This window comes from Macrotis lagotis, chromosome 6 (genome assembly GCF_037893015.1).
Source record: "Macrotis lagotis isolate mMagLag1 chromosome 6, bilby.v1.9.chrom.fasta, whole genome shotgun sequence".
NCBI classification, from domain to species: Eukaryota; Metazoa; Chordata; class Mammalia; order Peramelemorphia; family Peramelidae; genus Macrotis; species Macrotis lagotis.
In genome coordinates this window covers 166,777,372-166,798,435 of record NC_133663.1, presented here as the reverse complement: position 1 = coordinate 166,798,435, position 21,064 = coordinate 166,777,372, and the positions used below count along the sequence as shown (strand labels likewise).

The window sequence follows — 21,064 nt, the reverse complement described above, 5'->3', positions numbered from 1 at the left end:
CATATAAGAGATATTTGGTCTGAGTAGTTTATTGTTAGAGAATCATGCCAGGATGAGCAACAGGATCAGGGGTCAAGGGTTCAAGAATGAAAGATGTGGAATTTGAGTTGGTTTTAAAAAGAGAATGTAGCCAAACTAGGGCCTTGGAAAGAATTGAAATGTGAAGAGAATGGAGGCCATAGTGAGAACAAAAAACAGGGTTAGGAATCATAAGATATAGGGAATATATATATATATATATATATATATATATATATATATATATATATGTATATATGTGTGTGTACATATATATATATATATATATATATATATATATATATAAAATAAAAGTTTATTATCAATTCAAGAAAATCCCACATACATCATGGAAGTGAGAATTTATTTGTTAGTGATGGCAAGATCTAGGCCATGACCATCTCTGTATATAACCTAAAATGGAGCCATGGAAGAGGTTCAAAGTGCTAGGTAGATTAAGGACCTAGGAACCCAAGGCAATTAAGGATGCATGGTTATGAATGTTGAAGTCACTTAGTATGAGGGAAGGAGATGGGGAGGAGACAAAACAAATTGTGACTCAAGTACTGAACTCAATGGGAAAAGATAGAGATATCCTTAGGGATGATAAATAATAGCCACCAGATGTGAAATGTATAATAAATTTGGCCAGTGTGAATCGCAGGAGAGGTTCCTTACTGAAGGTGGTTAATGGAGAGTCTGAATGTATTCCATGTTTTCTATAGTATTGAACAAAATGCTCGGTTTATTATCATCATAGATATGCAATAAATACTTGATTGGTTGGTGATCCAATAATAACAGAGTTGTTAGTTTCTCCTTCCAAAATATTCATTCCCCTGAAGCTACTGTTCTCCTGCATTTAAGATGATGCATTCCTGCTAGACCCCATGCTTCATTTTTTTCCTCATGGTACTCTTTTTGCCTACTCAATGTTTAATCCCAACTTTGGTTAATGATGCTTCAGCCACATACCAGGCCATTACCCATCTTCTTCAAATGACCCCACTTTTAGGGGACTATGAGAACTTGGACTTTTCCACTCAGCAAATTGCCTTCCAGGGTTATTTTTTCAATTTTCTCAGAATCAGTCATACAGACCTTGAAAATTTAGTCCTAACAATTTATTCAGATTAATGCTGTTATACCAGCCTAAGCTGTAAACTAAGGGTAGGGAAACATTTTCCATTCTACAGAATGACTGCAGCACTGAAGTATGGGTCACACAGATACATCATCTCCATACACTTATCTTTTGGGTCACAAGAGTGAATATTTTGTTGAACTATGGATTATTTTTCAATCCTAAAACTCAAGCAGCCCAAAATTGCTCCAATTTATTTAAAAGATCTCAGCAGAAATTTTCTGTTGCCTCCTTCCTAGATGACTGAGAAAAACTGATGATTGAATAAAAAGCTATAGTCATTCAGTATATGGGGGCAACTAATACTTGTCTTTGACCTATTTTGAAATCCTTTTATACAAATCCTTAATAATGCTACTTGTTACTCTATTTGCCAACATGCTTTCCTAATATGCAAAAGACCTAAAATCACTTTCTTTAAATTTTACAGCTACGTAAGTCTGTTTTCAGCATCAGGGCAAGGAATCTTCTGGAAAAGGAGACAGCAGTTACAAAAATCCTCAGGTAACAATTAACTATTACCTGCTACATCTCTCTCTCTCCTCTCTTTTCTCTCTCCATATATATATATATATACATACATACATATATATTTATATATATGTGTGTGTGTATTTTCATGTACACATATACACATGTACATTTCATATTCATAGGTATAATATAACAAGTATATATGTACATATATATGCATGTCTCCTGTATGCATGTTAAAAACAACTTATTTTATATTATTAATGATTTATGAGCAGTATACTTATAACCATTTCTGAAAAGAACATATTTTCATTTATTTTACTTTTACTTATAGAAAGATATGAACAATACAAACTAATATTATGTAATGAGGTCAGTCAAAATTCAATGGCTCTCTTTTGATTCTGACTTTAAATCTTATTTAAAAGTGTTAAATATGGAAGAACCTCACAAAATGTTTATATAAAAATTAACAATCTTTACAGTTTACCTGTAACTTATTTTTTGTGGATTCTATGCTATATCTAGATATGTGGAAGTCATATATGGCTAGATAAGGAAACAATGAATTTTTATAATAAAAGTATGATACTTTAAGAGGTGTTTAATAAATTGAAAAGTTACATATCCTATAATATTCTACTAAATGTCATAATTTGGTTACAGAATAAAAAAGATTAAATATAATCATTTAAAAGAATGTACTGAACTATTTACATTCTATAACAATGACGAATAATTCATTCAGAGGCATGACCATTATTAAACTAAAAAAATTTAATTCTCAGTCCTAGATTATATATTTCAAGCAAGTCTAGATACTCTTTTTTGTTTTCGCAAGGCAATGGGACTAAATGACTTACCCAAGGTCACATAGCTAAAGGTCTAGATAATCTTTACATTATTTCCTATATTACATTAAGTATGTATAAATATTAAAATTATGGTCATGTTATAATGAAACCTATTCTTCACGACTAGAGCTTAGACATAGGATGTTTTTAGAGATAACAAAATTAGGGAAATCTTAAGGGCAGTGAGCAAATTTGGAACCTCCTTCTGTCTTCTTACCCATTCACTCTCACAGACCTTATCTTTATCAAGACTTATCATTGTAGTTTTCTCCCCAATGTAGCTCTTATTGTGACCTAAAGACCAGAAATCAGCTGACAGTGTATGATCTGCAGAACTCTTTTCTTGCAGTCACCTTAAAATTATAGCATCTGGATAAGCTAATCAGTCAGAATATCTTCTACAAATTCATTCTACATTCTGACCAAAGAAAGAGACATTTGCAGACAGCTAAGTGTTAGACCTGAATAGCTTTTGTCAGGTAAAAGCAGATGTTTATGGTAATTAACAACCACCACCAGCTACAAGAAGAGAAGACAGTATCTCTTATCTTTTATTCTCTTTGAGTTCTTCATACAGTTTTCTCTTCTTTTATTACCTAGGCTTTGTAGCTACATCCCTATTAAAGAGAAGTTCAACTAATTGCAACCTAAATATGAAAGAGTACCTGTAACTCCAAATGGCTACAAAACAGAAAAACACACACACATGCCTGTCTATCTCAGATTTAAAATCTTGAGATTCTTTACCAAATCAATGGACATTATACTTTTAACTTCAGTAGCTGTTGGTTTATGTTTAAAACTTAAATAACGACCAATCCCTGAGCAGTATGGTATAGTCAATATAAAAACTCATATTGATCACATCTAAGGGGATACAACACCTGAAGAAATTATTTATTTCTTTATAGATTCAAACCAAGATGTAGTAGGGCCTTTTAAAAAAAAATGAACTTCCCATTTATGTGTTCCACAGCATTTGCATGTTCATCCATTTGTGAATGCAATTACCATAAGCATTAAGAAAATCCATTTGCATGCATACAGTAAAAAAAAGATAATGATATATATAGACATATATATATATGTGTATATATATATATACATATATATATATATATATATATATGTATATATATATATATCCCCTTCCAATTTTACATGTGCATAAAATTACCCTTTTCCAACTTAACACTTAAGGGAACAAATTTGTTGTTCTATATTTGGAATAGCAGCAATGGGACAGTATATCATAAATCACATGTTTATACTGAAGAAGGGATTTCCAATAAGGACAATCAGAGTGTCCTTCTTTTGACCTTCATTGTATAAGAAGCTCAGATATTATAATGACCACCTATCTTTGAATTTGGTCTAAGTGCTCCATAGGAAGTGTCTTCAAGATGATGGTAGTAAAGACAAGTGGTGTGATTGCTCAAGTGAAGGGTGAAAATATTGCTTCTCCATGATTTGATCTTGCTGCTTGTTCTGATGATTCTGTTTAAGTTCTCAGGTGCTTCTCAGTTACTGTTGGTTTTACTGCTGTAATTGTCCACATTGTCTTAGAGGGGAATTCACTTCAGGACATCAAGAAGCAAACAGGATAGCAGAGAAAATTGAGGACACTAAAGATTTCACATACAAAAGAAGTCCTGAGGAGGAATCTAGCCAGAGAAAGATATTACACTATTACTCACGTGGATACATATATAAAGACACATTCCAGAAGGAAAAGGAAAATATGCCTTTGTGTGTCTTCAGAGGTTAAAGCAATTTCCCAGTATACTGATGCGTCATCTCTCTGGAGACCTGAGATATGATGAGGCATTCGCCTCTGAGATCTAACCAAGTCAATATGACTAGGCTATAGAATAACCAAGGTACAGATTACCAAATTTAGCTTGATTTTCCAAAAGCTGTCTGAATCAAGATGTTACAACATGATAACTGAAAACTCGCATATCTGAACACTTCACACACACACACACACACACACACACACACACACACACACACACACAATCTTAAAAAGATTATTTATAGCTTCTCCAAGAAGTTCTGATCTCACTGCAGCAGAAGTTCTAGAGCAATCTAGAGCCTTCTCTCTGTCCCTTACTCATGGGTCAAAGGGATCATAACTCCTAGAGATAGACTATGAACTGACCTAATGAAGCAAAGCAGGACCTAAGTTGACTTTGTAATGTACATTTTAGAAATGACTATTATAACAGGTATGTACTTGTAAATCCCTGCTACTAGGATACCAATGAAGGTGGATTGATGGAGCTCAGGAATTCTAAGTGTATCTGAGTGAATGTTCTATGTGTACAAGAAATAGCAATCCAAAATTAGAAAAATGACTGAGAACCACGTACTCTTAGAGAACAGGTGCTTGTTTTTTGTATTTATTAATTTATTTTATTTCATTTTTATTTTTATTCTTTTTTTGTTTTTTGCAAGGCAGTGGGGTTAAGTGACTTACCCATGGTCACACAGGTAATTTTTAAGTATCTGAGACTGGATTTGAACTCAGGTCCTTCCAACTCCATGGCTGTTACTCTATATACTAACTAGCTGCCCAAGTACTTGTTTCTTTAGAGAAAATCTCTGAGGATTTGCTTCTCCAAAGATTATCATTTTGTTGCTACCTCACTGATGACTCCTAAGACCATGAAGTAAAAGTATAGATTGCTGAAATGAAATTAATCATTTCCAGAGTATGTCCCTACTCTAGGTCTCTGAAAAAAGGTTCAAGCAAAGCTCTCAACATGTAAAAAATATCCTTTTGCTAGGAAAAAACAGATAATGAAGAAAGGAAAAGATTAACTTTCTATATAGAATTACCCAAAGAAAGATCTAAGAGTTGAGAGCCCTCTTCAACATAATTGAATCCAGTATACAGCAAGCCATGAGTTTAAAGAGAATGCACTATTGTCACTGTGTCTGAAACACTCCAAATATAACTCTTTTTTTAAGTTACAAAAAAACAAAACAAACCTCTAAAAGCTCTTTTCAGGTTGTTGGGACAAATGATCTAAAATATTTTAAACCAAAATAAGGGGGTTTCCCAGAGGCAAAACTATGAAGCAGGTAATTTTGCTCTGATACTCCCTCAAAGAGCTTTGTTATTTTATGTCTTCTTAAAACTCCGGATCATCCCCTGGTTGTCAGATCCTCTCAAATGCATCTCACTAATGTCTTTTTCCATTATTTCCTTCCTTACTATTACAACTGATGCCACTATTGTCCAGGCCTTTCACATATCTCTTCTTAACTGCTCTTTGGTCTCCCTGCACCAGCATCCCTCCTCTCCAGTCTTTCACATAACCAAATCTGTAATCTGATAAATGTGTCTGAATTTATCACTCTCCTGATCAAAAATTTGCTTTGACTTCCACTTTTGTACCAAATCAAATATAAACTGTTGATTTTGACTTTCAAAACCCTCCCCAGTCTGATTTCAAGCTACTAGTCAAGCTTTATTTCAAAGTCCTCTCTTTTCCACACTCTGTATTCTAAGACACTCTACTATACCCACTGTCTTCACTGATGCCCTTCCAAGTGGGGGAAAAAAATCTCAACATTCAAATTTCTCAAATTACTTAGGCCTTTGCACTTAGCATATTTTGCCCTGAATTATACCTATGCATATCTTTGTATCCCCAGTTCTTGTCAGAGCACAATGTACATATAAAACAATCAATAATTTTTTATTGATCTTTTTTTCTGGTTCTTTTATCAGTAAGATTTATTTCTATGTCTAATTTTTGTTCTCAATTGATTATCAACTGTATTTATTAACTTATTATTAAGATTCTTAAAAAAAATAATCAAATTGTCACTCTTCCTAAGAATATCACTAAAAAGTGGTATTCAAAGAAGAAAAGATTCTTAAGACTAAAAGGAATGGTACCATACTGATAGAATCACAAGTGGTAAGGTTGATATTTGGGGTACAGAGGCACTACAAAACTATATTCTATGTACTCTTTTTAAAAAAAACAAACATTTATTTTATCTTTCTTTTATCTCTCCTTCCCAAGGGAAAACAAGTCTTCCCTCTCTCCTTTTCCCCACAGGAAAACAAAAACAAAAAACAGCAAAAAAAATGTCATAAATGTGCATAATTAAGCATTTTTGGAACATTTCAAAATATATTTATCACCCTGCTTTTTAAATTTGACATCTTGGAGCAGCTAGGCATAGTGAAGGGCAGCTAGGTGGCATAGTGGGTAAAGCACCAGCCCTGGACTCAGGAGTACCTGGGTTCAAATCCAGTCTCAGACACTTAATAATTACCTAGCTGTGTGGCCTTGGGCAAGCCACTTAACCCCGTTTGCCTTGCAAAAAACCTAAAAATAAAATTTGACACCTTGCTGTCACGAGATGGGTGGCATTCTGAAGAGACATTGCAGGTGGAAGAGCTGCAAAAGAGGAGTCTTAAGAGGGTGTGTGTTTACCTAACAAAACTGACAGTAAGCTGCATCACTGTCTCCTTTACATGATTCAGGTGGTAGCACAGGATGCTAGCTTGATAAATCTAAGTCCTGTCTCTCAGTCATACTATGGAAAAACCACATACCCTTTGGGCAGCCTAGGCAACTGTAAGAATTTAAGTTCCAGGGGCGGCTAGGTGGTGCAGTGGATAAAGCACCCGTCCTGGAGTCAGGAGTACCTGGGTTCAAATCCGGTCTCAGACAATAATTACCTAGCTGTGTGGCCTTGGGCAAGCCACTTAACCCCATTACCTTGCAAAACCCTAAGAAAAAAGAATTTAAGTTCCAGAGGATTTGCCAATCTATACTGATTAATGTAGAAAGTTCCTGCATGGACAGTTCGTTACAATAACCAAATCACAGTTCTAGATCAAGAGAAGAGTTGGGTAATTGAACTAATGACCCTTTGCATCACCTATTTGGTGGGCCTTAGGATGACATATGCATGAATAAAACAACTTTCATTTTTCTCTTAATAGGTAAATGTGACTGATAAATCATATGAGCTCCAAATTTTGTGAAAGAATGGAACTGAAAAGGACCAAATTTTAATATTGGAAATTAGATTACCCGGGGTGGGGGGTAAAAGTGAATGACCTTGGGCAGCATATTTATTTCAGTTCTTTGGTCTTTAGTTTCGTTTTCTGTAAAATGATGGAGCTGGACTAGAGCAGGGATTCTAAACTTGGAGTCTATGACTTTAGGAGTTTTTTTATAATAGTTTAATATATCCATATTTCATCATAATTGGTTTCCTCTGTAATCCTATTTGTTTTATTTCAAATATTTTAAAACATTATTCTGAAAAGGGGTCCATAGTTTTCATCAGACTGACAAAGAGATTAAGACCACATAAAAATCTTAGAGTCCAAGTCTGAGTCTAATTTCCAAGATCTCTTTTACCTCTATCTGAGATTCTAGTATTTCCCAAGTTTTCTTCATTAATTCCAGTGAAATTCCTAAACAGTGTGGGAAAAGGGAAACTGGTCTTTCTAATATAGTTGACATTATTAATTAGTGCATTATATAACTTCCTTGACCTCATAAAGGTAACAAATTACCCAAGGAGAGTGGAAAGCAAGAATGACTTTATAACGTTAGGTAATATGCCTTGTGTACTTTTATGTCTATTAAATGTTCCATTTTCAATGTAAGCCATCAGCTTTTATCTATTATGGGCAATAGTAATCTTCCAAGTCCTATAAAAGGCAGATAGTTCTACCCACTTTGAGGGTCCAAATTCCCAAATGCATGTCATTATTTGAAGTGGAACTCATAACATTCTTTGTAATGGAAGGGGCCTGTCTTATAAAATTGCCACAGACAGGAAATTCAACCCTTTGAAGGAAAAAGCTGGTTAGGTATGCAATGTACCGCAGTCTGGAATTTGTAAATAATAGTGAATTCTGTCATTTTTCCACCTAAGTATCTGCACATTCTACCAATTTGTCTTTTAAAGTTAATTTTATTACTATCAATCGAAACCACTACTAGATAAAGTAAAACTCTTTTTAATAAGAAAACATCTATGGCATTTTTACAGAATTCGAGAGATCATGTATCGTATATGTAAGTGTGGGTTTTCACTTGGCACAATCATCTGTCTTGTTTTCGAAGACTTGTCTGAAGTGTATTGTAAGAGAGATGGTGTTTTACTGTCCAAATTATAAATCCAAGGGCACTATTACATTCCCTGGTATTCTGATTTAAAGTGTTGTTCAGCTCTTCTAAAGAAAGTGTTCTTCAAGATGCAGTGACCTTTTCAATATATCACAGGAAATCAAGAACTTGTAACAGTGTACTTTCAAATCCATCACCAGCCCTCTCATTTCTCTATAGTGTCATCAACTCATCCATCGAAGGATGCCAACCGTGGGGGTAATAATGTATTATTTCCCCTATAAAGAAATGTATACACTAATAAATGGAGGCAAAATAATTAAGCAATATAAATGCCTTGACAAGTTTCACACTGCTTTCTATATTTTGCCTGAAAATACCTCCATCTAGATAACATAGCCTCTGTGTTGCATAGTAATTTTTCTAATATTCATAATGATATGATATTTTCAGTTTGAAAGCTGGCCCTGTGATTGATTCCATTTGTCTTTGTCCAATTAAAATGCTTCTTTCCAACACTCGCATTAGTTTAAAAGTATAAAGAATAGGAATTTTATATCAGGGCAGATTTAAATAACTTTAGGTCAGATCAACTATTTTTGATATTTAATATTATTAATATAATTAAAAGAGACAATGGGGTGCAGTGGATAGAGTTATGTAGAGTTCTAAGGATATTGTCTATAACAATGAAATCCATCCATCATCCCAACAAAGTGTATATAGTAAGTCATTATACTTTATGGTATTCCTAAAAAGAAAACAATCTGGTTTCCCCCCCAATAAAATGTATTTCTGAAGCATTGACTTCCCACATTAAAAACAGCAATAACATGGAGACCAATTTCTCAAACTTCAGGTTGAGAGTTCTTGGTAGTACCACTGATAATTTAGGAGTGTGTTCTAGGCACAAAATGTTTTTTTTATTTTCTATTGGTATTCTTAATGACCTTGAACAATGTCTTGTATATATACATGACAAATGCTAATTGAATTGTGTTTTACTATACATTGAAATTGATAAATATGTAGAGGATTTGATTGGATTACAGAGAAAAAAGCACTTGGTAAAGTAATCAATGCCAAAGGGATAAGTGCCTTTACCAACTCCTTTGCAGCTAAGATGTAGCAACCTACATCTATGTTTTTATGCTTTATGTTATGAATGAATTTGCCAGAGAAATAACTTTTAACAGTTTAGCAGTCACAGAATTCCCAATCTATTTTGGAGATAATCAGCATAGAGAATAGAAAGACCAATGAATCAAGAAACCACAGGTGTGAGGTAAGTAGCTCAAAAAAGGAAAAGGACCTATGGATACAAAAATAGTTATTTCAACTTTTTTATTGTTGGCAAAGAACTGGAAATTGAGAGGATACTAATCAATTGGGGAATGGCTGAACAAGTTGTTGTAAAAGATTGTGATGGAATATTATTGTGCTTTAAAATATAATAAACAGGTTGTTCTTAGAAAAACATGGAAAGACTTACGTGAACTAATGCAAAGTGAAATGAGCAGAACCAGGAGAACACTGTACACACTAACAGCAATATTGTTTCATGATCTACTATGAATAACTTAGCTATTCTCAGCAATACAATGATCCAAGACAATTCTTTAGGACTTATGTCAAAAAAGAAAGAACTGGTAGTGCCTGATTATAGATCAAAGATACTTTTCCTTTACTTGCTTAATTCATGGGATTTTTTCTGTTTTGTTTCACAGAATGGCTCACATGAAAATGTATTGATTTTTTCCCCTATGTTTTATTTCACAGAATGGTTCAAATGAAAATGCAATTTGCATGACTATATATGTATATTCTCTGTCAAATTATTTGCCTTTTCAATGGTGGGAGAGAAGAAAAGGAGATAATCTAGAACTCAAATTTTGAAAAAAAAGTTAAAATAGTTTTTACATGGGGCGGCTAGGTGGCACAGTGGATAAAGAACTGGCTCTGGAGTCAGGAGTACCTGGGTTCAAATCCAGTCTCAGACACTTAATAATTACCTAGCTGTGTGGCCTTGGGCAAGCCACTTAACCCCATCTGCCTTGCAAAAACCTAAAAAAAAATAGTATTTACATGTATTGATAAAAATAAAATATTAAATAAGAAAAGAAAAATTTAAATTGAATATTAGGCCACTTCCCCAATTCAGCACTTAGATTTTTGGTAGGATATCCAGTAGAGTAACTACTCAAACCTTCTTGCCTATTCTTTTCACTTAAACAAGACTACTTAAACTATCCAAGGTCCATGAAACATTACTATTTTTAAGAACTGTGTAGAAAAAGTAATTCTGATATCTTTTCCCAAGACCTAGATTAAAAAAAATATTCCTGGTTAACTATTATTAATACCATTTAATATAAGATTGTTATCATGCAAGCTTTGTTTTTATCTTCTCCGTAATAACTGTAGAAGTTGCATACTCCTTCAGTTTTCTTCATCAAGGATTATGAAGTTTATCCTTTTATGTTAGGTTTTTGCAAGGCAAATGGGGTTAAGTGTCTTGCCCAAGGCCACACAGCTAGGTAATTATTAAGTGTCTGAGACTGGATTTGAACCCAGGTACTCCTTACTCCAGGACTGGTGCTCTATCCACTGCTCCACCTAGCTGCCCCTATCAAATTTATCCTTAATACAACTTAATAGTAAAGTCACAAAGTCCTAATTGGCAACCATGAAAACATCCTTTCAATGTGCACAAGTCAGTATTCTTGACCTCCTTCCTTTGCTTAAGAAAGAAGAGAAAAGTTTGAGAAAAGATAAACAGCTCCATTTTACTAAACCTAGGAAACTTAGGCTACCCCGCTTTTTTGCCCTGCTAAGTAGTCATACCTAGATGTCTCCCTCAGCTCTAGAAGTAACTAACATTTGAGGAAAAGGTCAAAATTTTGAATTCACTTGAGGTCTACCTCCAGTGACATGCCTCAAAGGTCAAGCTTTACGTGAAAGGGCATAGCCTTTATCATGTAGGAAAGTTAGTAGATTGTAGCTATGAAGGGAATTATTGAAGGCAAAAGTTAAAAGCGATCTTCTAAGGAATCATTCATCTAAATTTAACAGCCCTGAAGATATGTTGAGGAAAACAATCTATATTGGCCTTTTGAATTTAAACCAAAATATTTCTTTTTAATGTCAGTAACATTGAAGAGTGGTTCTTTACCCATATTTAAAAAACGTTAAATTTTTAAAGATTAACCTTTCTTCAGTTTTGATTCAGCATCTTTGCAAGAGGTCAAACCATTTCACTGCTGTTTTATGTGCTGGGTAGATGTACTAGATATGACTTTCCATGGTATTTCCAGTGGAACCTCAGTATCTCCCACCCACAGCAGCACAAAAACTGTCTAGAGGGAGAGCTAGCAGCAAAGCAGGTCAATAAATTACTCAAATACTGATATGGGACTTAAATTCAACTCACTCTCAAAGGACTCTGCCAACGATAGCAATGATTTTTATTTTTAATATAGCCCCATTTCGTAAGGACCATAGCCTGACAAAGCCACAGATTGCTTCTTCCAGTACCATCTCAGATTTCAAATTTTGCAATTTTTTGAAACTTCATAGATATCCTCACTTCCCAGCCTCTTCAAGATTTTCATTCCATTTGTTATCCATATAGATAAATTGAGAAACAATTTAAAGATCAAGAGATAGAATAATTAATGAGGATTAAACTCTTTCAAAGAAAGAGGTAAGGGCAAGTTGTGTATGTGCGTGTGTGTGTATACATATAAGTATGTATACATATATAGATGGATAATCAAAAATATCCAAATGTAGCAAAAGGAACTTATTAGTCATATCAAGGAGTTGTTGTTGAGTTCACTCGTGTCCAACTCTTCATCACCTCATATAACCATACTATCCTTTGAATTTTCTTGGCAAGTATATTGGAGTGGTTTGACATGTCCTCCAACATATCAAATTTTAAATGCCATTAATACTAGTAAGATAACCTCAGCTCAAGGATCACCTTCTATATTAAGGCTTCCAAGATCCTCAGAGCAACCAATTCATTATCCTTTAAAATTCTTTTCTTTTTTTAACTTATTTTTTTCATTCATTTCTACATGCATACTTCCAAGTTAAAAAATTTCCCTCCACCATTCCTTCCCACCTCTCCCTGCCCTCAGTAGTTAACATTCAGGTTAACATTTTACATACATTTTTTGTTAAACATATTTACAAATTAGTAATTTTTGGCATAAGGATTTAGGATTAAGGGAAAGAGATACATAAGAGATAATTTTTATAAAGTGTTCATCAGGTTTGGTAGGGGTGTTTTTTTTCTGTGTGTTTTGCTTTGTTTTTCTTCCTCTGGTTGGGGATACTATAGACCATTACCATTCTAATACAATTGTCCTAGCTCTCTCTCTCTGGACTGTCAAGAGGTGTTATTTCCATCAAGGTTGTTCATCTTATAATGTTGTTGATGTGTACATTGTTCTCTTAGCTCTACTCCTTTCACTCAACATCAAGATCCCATTAGTCATTCCAAGCTTCTCGAGAGTCTGACCATTTATGATTTCTTATAGAACAATAATATTCCATAGTATTTATGTACCATAACTTGTTTAGACATTCCCCAATTGATGGGCATCCCATCAATTTCCAATTCTTTGCTACTATGAAAAGAGCTACTATGAACACTTTGCAACATGTAGGACTTTTCCAATTTTTTATAATTTCTTCAGGATATAGTCCTAGAATTGGAATTTCTGGTTCAAAGGGTATGAACACTTTTATTGCTCTTTGGGATTAGTTCCATATTGCTCTCCAGGAAGGTTGGATCCATTCATGACTCCAACTGAAAAACATCAGTGTCCCAGTCCTCCCACATCCTCTCCAACATTGGTCATCTTCCCTTTTTCTCATCTGGGATAATCTAATAGGTGTGAGTTGATACCTCATTGTTGTTTTAATTTGCATTTCTCTAATCAATAGTGTTTTGGAGCATTTTTCCATATGATTATATATAGCTTTAATTTCTTCCTTTGAAAACTGTTTCTTCATATCCTTTGACCACTTATCAATTGGGGAATGACTTGTGACCTTATAAATTTCATGTACATTTTCTATATATTTTAGAAAAGAGACCTTTATCAGAATTTCCCAACTTTCTGCTTTTCTTCAATTCTTGCAGCATTGATTTTACTAATACAAACCCTTTTTAATTTACTACAGTCAAAATCATTCCTTTTGCAGTTTATAATGTGCTCTAATTCTTGTTTGGTCATATATTTATCCCTTTTCCATAGTTCAGATCATACTTTATTTTCAATATATTTGGTATTTAATACTGCCTATGAAATTTTATAAACTATTGAGATGATACTTGCTTTATAGATCACTTCTAGAATAAGAAATATTTATTTTATTTCAGCTGTCTGCATTTTTTCACATGGCAAAATATTTCAGGAAATTTTGTTACTAGTTTATAATGTGAAATAAAATTCTATAATTAGATCAGCTTTTTTGATTGGTACCTCAATGAGTTTTAATAACTGACCTGGTTTGGAAGAAAATATAAACATGTAGCAGTTAAGATTATTAAATTTTTTATCTTCAATTAATTCAGCCTTAATTTACATTGTGGTGTGGTGCATTAACTATCCATGGATCAGGCTGGGCTGTTATTAAGACAGATTAGAATCCTACTCAGTTTCTGCCTTTTTTCATAGGCATGCAAAAGATGGTTTTCATTAATTGTTCACTTTCCTTTGGGTTTATTGTTATTAGGAAAGATCAGATCTAAGGGACAAAATGTTTGTCTTTGTGTGTGTGTGTGTGTGTGTGTGTGTGTGTGTGTGTGTGTGTGTGTGTCTTATCAGTAAGTACACTTTAAGAGCTTTTTTAATGATCATAAACTAAATGTGTTGGTAATCTATGTTTCAGGCAAGATGGAAAAAAAACATTTATAAGGAAGATTACACTAGAATAAAAAGGCAATCTTTTCTAGCCATTTAAGAATCAGAGGCATATGCTTAGGATGAGCAACTCATCTTCTTGATATTGACATAGCTAAAATGCAGGGTTTTTCCTAATCTCAGCAAGAGGCTATTATAGAAGAACCTAGATGCTGACTGATCACACTGACGCCCTAATGGAACAGGTAAGACCCATTTCCCAGGAAACACTCATTATGTGTTCCTACATAATTCTACAGTCATATCTTTGCATAATTGGTACTGAAATATTTTTTCTTGTCTCTCAAGATGATTACATTATATTATACAACATCTGAAAGCACTTAATATTTTTTGCATTTTGTAGGTCATGATTTGACCAAACTCTCTCAAATTTTATTGCTCTTCAAAGCTTAATTATAGTTCCCTTTGAAGGTTAATGGTATTTGATATGATATTGTATAATGTAATCAATCATACTCTTTTCTGAAATGAATGATGACTTAAAGGTAAAAATAATATTGAGGGGAAACATGGAATCACAAGACTCTCTCTTTTGTTACAGATCCCAGGCTTTCCCTATTTCTTATTCTAAAAATGTTAATAAAGGAGACATGAAGATAGAGAACACAGAAACGAAGAACTCTTCTTCTGTTTCTATAAACAATAAGTGTTGTTTAAAGAAGAATGAAGTTCCTTCATAACTCATTATTCTTGAGCCAATTTCTGAATTTTTTGATGTTGAACTATCAAATAAAATATGAAAAATTATTCTTTAAGACATATCTAACCCTTTCCCTTCCCCCCCCCCAAAAAATCACATATATATTTATTTATATGTGACTCTCATGGAAGAGGTCATGAAAATTCCATTGCATGAAGGTAATACAGAAATAAAAAGAATCAATCTTTCATGTTTTCCTAACCCAGTCATTCAGTGAACTTGGCAAGACACCAGGGATAATATTTTTTCAAGTGGGGATGTGTGTTTGGTAAAAAATATCCCTATGTTTGAATCATCATCAGGGGGTCCTTGTCTTGTTATGCGTTTGGGGGAGGGAGGGAAGAGTGTTCACCCCTGCTGATAAAAAGAAAATTCTTCAATGTTCCTAGTATGTTACAGCCCTACTCGTAAGAAGAATTGCATATATTGTATCCAGAAAAATTTTCTCACTGAGCCAAGCAAAATGCTTCATCACATTTTTTAAAAGAAAAAAACAACAAAAATTCAAGTACTGGATTTTACATAAGTGATCAGTAAGAATTTATTAAGCACATACTCTGTGCCAAATACTGTGCTAAGTAATGAGAATAACAAAAAGAGGTAAAGACAGTCTCTACCCTCAAGGAGTTGAGAGTCTAATGGGAAACAGTTGAAAGTGACCTCAGAGATCATCTAATCCAGTTCATTTTCTAACAAGAATTATTTCTCCAACATCATCAACAAGTAGCCTATCATGTCTGTTCATCATGCCTTTACATGTTGCTACCCAGAGAACAGAAAACTTCTGAGAATCAGAAGTTCTAGTAATTGGTGATGTGCTATAGATGGAAATCACTAAACTACACAACTCCTTTCTCTACTTCTTCACCTTTCTTAAATAATCTTGTTTTCCATTTGACATCAAATGAACAAATCATTTAGATCTCCAACCTGAAGATGATTACAGTATAGCAAATCTAAATCAAGATTTTTTTTGACCAGAATATTGCTCAAATATTTTCCAATTCATCAGATGTTTTCAAAGAATTCAGCAAGAAATACAATAATATTTGCATGTATATGTATCTGTGATGCTTTATAATTTACAAAGCATTTTCACACATTTTCTAATATTTCATCTTAAAAATAGCCTTAACCCTATTTCAAAAGTAAAAAAAAAACCCTGAAACTCAGAAAGATTAAGATCATAGAGCTACAGAGTAGTAGAAAGAGTAGTAGAAGCAGCCAGGATATCTAAGTTTTTGATTCCGTGTTCAGTACATTTGGAAGAATTTCTAATGTGACTATTTTGACTGTCTTATATTTTTGATGTCATTTTTACCAGATGACTCCTCAACATCTATGGCTTTCTTTACTCACTCCCTAATAAAGACATATCCATTTATTTGAAGCCAAGTTTTCACAATCATGTTATTTGTGGAATGGATTCCTTCCTTTGCCAATCTGGTGAAAACTATGGATACTTCTCAAAATAATCTTTTTTTTAATGCAAAAAATAAAATACATAGGACTATAAAATAGTTATTTGGAAACAACCATAAAATTATTTTTAAGTAAATTATTTTATTTATTTTGAATTTTACAATTTCCCCCCCCCAATCTTGCTTCCCTCCCCCTACCCCCCACAGAAGGCAGTTTGTTACTCTTTACAGTGTTTCCATGCTATACATTGATCTAAGATGAATGTGATGAGAGAAAAATAATATCCTTAAAGAAGAAAAATAAAGTATAAGATATAGAAAAATTGCATAATAAGATAACAGTTTTTTTTTTAATTAAAGATAATAGTCTTTGGTCTTTGTTCAAACTCCACAATTCTTTCTCTGGCTACAGATGATGTTCTTCACAGATAGCTCAAAATTGTTCCTGATTGTTGCACTGATGGAATGAGCGAGTCCATTAAGGTTGATCATCACCCCCATGTTGCTGTTAGGGTATACAATGTTATTCTGGTTCTGCTCATATAAAATTAATTTTAAAAAAATTAACAGATTTCCTTAAATAGATCCACAGATAAGGTTAAGAACCAATGCTCTAAGATTTTCTTTTTCAGTTCATGAACAACATACTAGCAATCTGATGATTTGTTTTGCAATCATTGTATACTCTAATTAGGCTTTCCCTCATGTTTCTATTTTAAATATATGTGTCTGTATAGAATTTGTGTCATTGCTACTATTATATTTTCCAGGGGGGGAGCTGTTTAACATAATTGAATGGATCATTTTAAATATTGTTGATGAAGCACACAGTCAGATTTTTTTTTTATTTAGTAATATTCTCTCTACTAGTTCTAGAGTAAATCATTCAAGATATATCTGCTTTTGGGGAGGCTAGGTGGCGTAGTGGATAAAGCACCGGCCCTGGAGTCAGGAGTCCCTGGGTTCAAATCCTGTCTCAAACACTTAATAATTACCTAGTTGTGTGGCCTTGGGCAAGCCACTTAACCCCCATTTGCCTTACAAAAAAAAAAAAAAAAAAAAGATATATCTGCTTTTAACTTTGGTGTTATGTTTCAATTGTCTTCATCAAGAAATGTTTTTTAAGTGAGTTTGCTATAAAAACATATTACTTTTTTCTCAATTAACAAATGAAAATTTTGAACTTGTAAAAATTATTGTGCCCCAGGGCACTAAGGCCTAGGAAGAGATGACCAATAAGCACAACCCTCCCACATTGTTTTTCAAAAGTGAGAGACACACAGGAACTGGTACCATGACCATACTTTCAGATTTTCTTTTTTTAATGCACTAACCAACTTTGCTGATTTCTCCCTTTATTTCTTTTTTTTTCTCTCTCTTTTTTTGGAAAGGCAATGGGGTTAAGTGACTTATCCAAGGTCACAAGGCTGGGTAATTATTTAAGTGTCTGAGGCTTGATTTAAACACAGGTCCTCCTGACTCCTGGGCTGGTGGTCTGTCTACTTCACCATCTAGCTGCCCCCTTTTTTCTTTAAAAATATCAATTATTATATGAAATGGCTTTCTGGGAAAGGAGGGGAAGAAGAATAGTGAGATAAATTTTGATAATGTAAAAAAAACTTAATGATTTATTTTTTAAAATATCTCTAAATAATTGACCCTCAATAGTTATATGTTGAGAATCTTTTCTTTTGGCTTTGGCATCTTCTATGCTAGAGTGTTTGGTACTCTCTTTGAGACATCCCGTATCCTGGGATTAACCAGGTCAGTCTAAGTAGGGAGAGAGAGGTTAGTAGTTATTATACCTCTAGACAAGCTAAATGTGTAATCTAGTGAAGTCAGTTAATGAACAGATTAGATACCTATCATGTTTTTTTTTTCCAAGCAAGCTGCAGATTCCAGAAGGTCAGTTAATTAATAAGAGTTTTACTAATAAAAAGGAAAATAGAGTTCCGATACTAAGGTAAAGTACTCTTTGTTCTACTTTGCACTATTTCCTAGGTGTGTAGATATTGATTACATCTGTTGATCACAACCAAAGGAGATCCAGGTCATGGAAGGAAGCACAAAGAAGAGTAGAAGTCTTTCAAAGAAATAAATACAGCTTGTGACTTGTTGCTATAAATTTCTAACCTAGTTCTTATCAGTTTTGACAGACAGTATCTCCACAGTACTGGCTGCCTTATAACTTTTTCCCCTATATGTCATATTCAATTTCTCTCTAGAAGACTACAAGAAAAGATAAGCAATAAAAAAAGAATATTTTAACCTTTCCATTTATAACTTAAAAATAATAACCTAAGTCATTAGAATACCAGACAATCTGTTCCATAAAATAAATCTCAAAAATTGTTGATGAGAGGCAGTCATGGGGAATAGTGTCACCAAATGAATTCTACTAGTATGCTTCCAAATCATCAAAAATGATACATTTCTTACCCTTTTATTCCAAAAGAATTGAAGTAGCTCATTTAAATATTCTTTGATCCTCCCTTTTCCCTGACCAAAAATATAATCTTTGGTAACAAACCAATTTTTCAACTGATATTGATAATTTAGATATAATTCTGATATTAAATATTGCTTTTCTATGAATTTTATTGATAATTTAATTTTAATTCTGATGCTAAATGTTGCTTTCCCATTACCTCTGCTATATGATCAATGTTATCTGAAATAAATTCTTTACTTTGATGAACCCTCCTCCCAATGCTCTGCTCATTGTTTTTAAATAAATAAATGGTGATGGAAGTTTGTACATTTATTACAGTAATTCTATTATGTTATTTAATATCGTATATTGGTCTAGTCATTATTTTAACCATCATCATTATTATCATCAAGAGCATTCTTTTAGACACCTATTAGCATATGATAAAATGATTCATTTTGGTGAGTTAAGTAAAGGCAATTTCTACTCCTTAGGAATTTATATTCTAAGGCAGACAGCAATGGCATGAATCAGGAAGATGTTGGATATATGGTATGTCATAAAAAATACATGCAAAAGGAAGGTCAGTACTTAGGGCACCATAAATGGACTTACTGGTTGAATGAAGAATTGCTTCTTATGGAAGATAGGATTTTTGAGCTGGGAAGGAATTTTCTATTCTAATCTTGTCTTTTTATAAACAACAAAACTAAGATCCAGAAAGTTACTCGTTGTACTGGAGTACTTGTACTGGATCCCACTTTGACTGAGTCCTGGTCCATGGAAAGTCATAATGTCCATGGTTCTTGTTGATACACTGACTTTTCTGGAATAGTTACTGTAGCTCTTCCATAAGTAAATAAAAGAGGCTTCTCAGAAGAGGTGAGATATTAGTTTTCTCCTTGAAATTATTTGTATTATGTATATAACTCTGTATTAGCTAAAACTGACAAAAGCCTGACCATGGTTTGCATAATGTGGTTTCATTAGACCTTATTATAAGGTCCTAGAAAGCAGTGGTTTCTATCATTTGTGTACAGTCAGTTTTGAACCTATTTATACACTTCCTTCTTAGGGACCCTTCATTACAAAGTCTCAGTTTCCATGTTCAAAGTTGAACATCATCATTTCCTTCAATTACTGGAAATCATGCAACTCCCAACTCCCAGACTGTGCCACCTTTCTTTATTTTTATGGGGAACTTTTTGTTGTTGTTCCTAGCACCTGGTTGTCATCATAGTTTTGTTTTAGTGGAATTCTAGATACTAAGCCTAGTCTATTTAGCTTTACTTTTCTCTCCTGTGCAGTTTCACGTATTTTTGCTTTTGGATAGGTTTCCCAAAAGTAATGAGTAATTAGCAATTGTGTATTATTTCTAGTGATATCTAAAAATTATGCATTTGACTTTGGTTCTTTTTTTCTTCCCCTAGGGCTTGTACCAGACAACGCATGCTGAGCGGATCATTTGAGGGGCAGCCAGCCAAAGAAAGGTCAATACTCAGTGTGCAGCACCATATTCGTCAAGAACGCAGGTAATGTACTAGACAGGGGGAAGAGAGGGGGAATTAAAAAAAAAGTTAGAAAGATTTAACTGAAAGAGTTAAATATCACACACCATAACTGCTATTCTTAGGAAGCAAATACTATCAGAATAAGTGCATGAATGAATAGTAACAATGAGACTTATTGTCTTGTAAAACAGGAAAAAGTTCTTTTTTTAATTAAATTTCAAATATCATTTCCTTTGCTGACTACAGAACTATTGAAAGATCCAAAGGAAATATTAATTTTAAAAAAGGATTTAGAGACTATTGAAGTACAAAAGCTTCTGATATAAAGAGAGTGAGATTCTAAGCATATTACATTTTCATATACACATATTTGGATAATTGTTCTTTATTATGGTCATCATTTAAAGGTCACAGTTTGATACTGAGATTTGTCATCGAAATTATTATGTT

The 21,064-nt window shown here is 33.5% G+C and overlaps 1 protein-coding gene across 1 annotated transcript in view; it reads left to right on the top strand.

Annotated features, from left to right (window-relative positions):
- Positions 1–21,064, top strand: part of NALCN (sodium leak channel, non-selective) — a 278,783-nt gene that overhangs the window by 196,874 nt on the left and 60,845 nt on the right. The window contains exon 13 of the mRNA XM_074192773.1: positions 20,534–20,635. Within this exon, the coding sequence (XP_074048874.1) occupies positions 20,534–20,635 (102 nt within the window). The remainder of the gene's footprint in view (positions 1–20,533; positions 20,636–21,064) is intronic.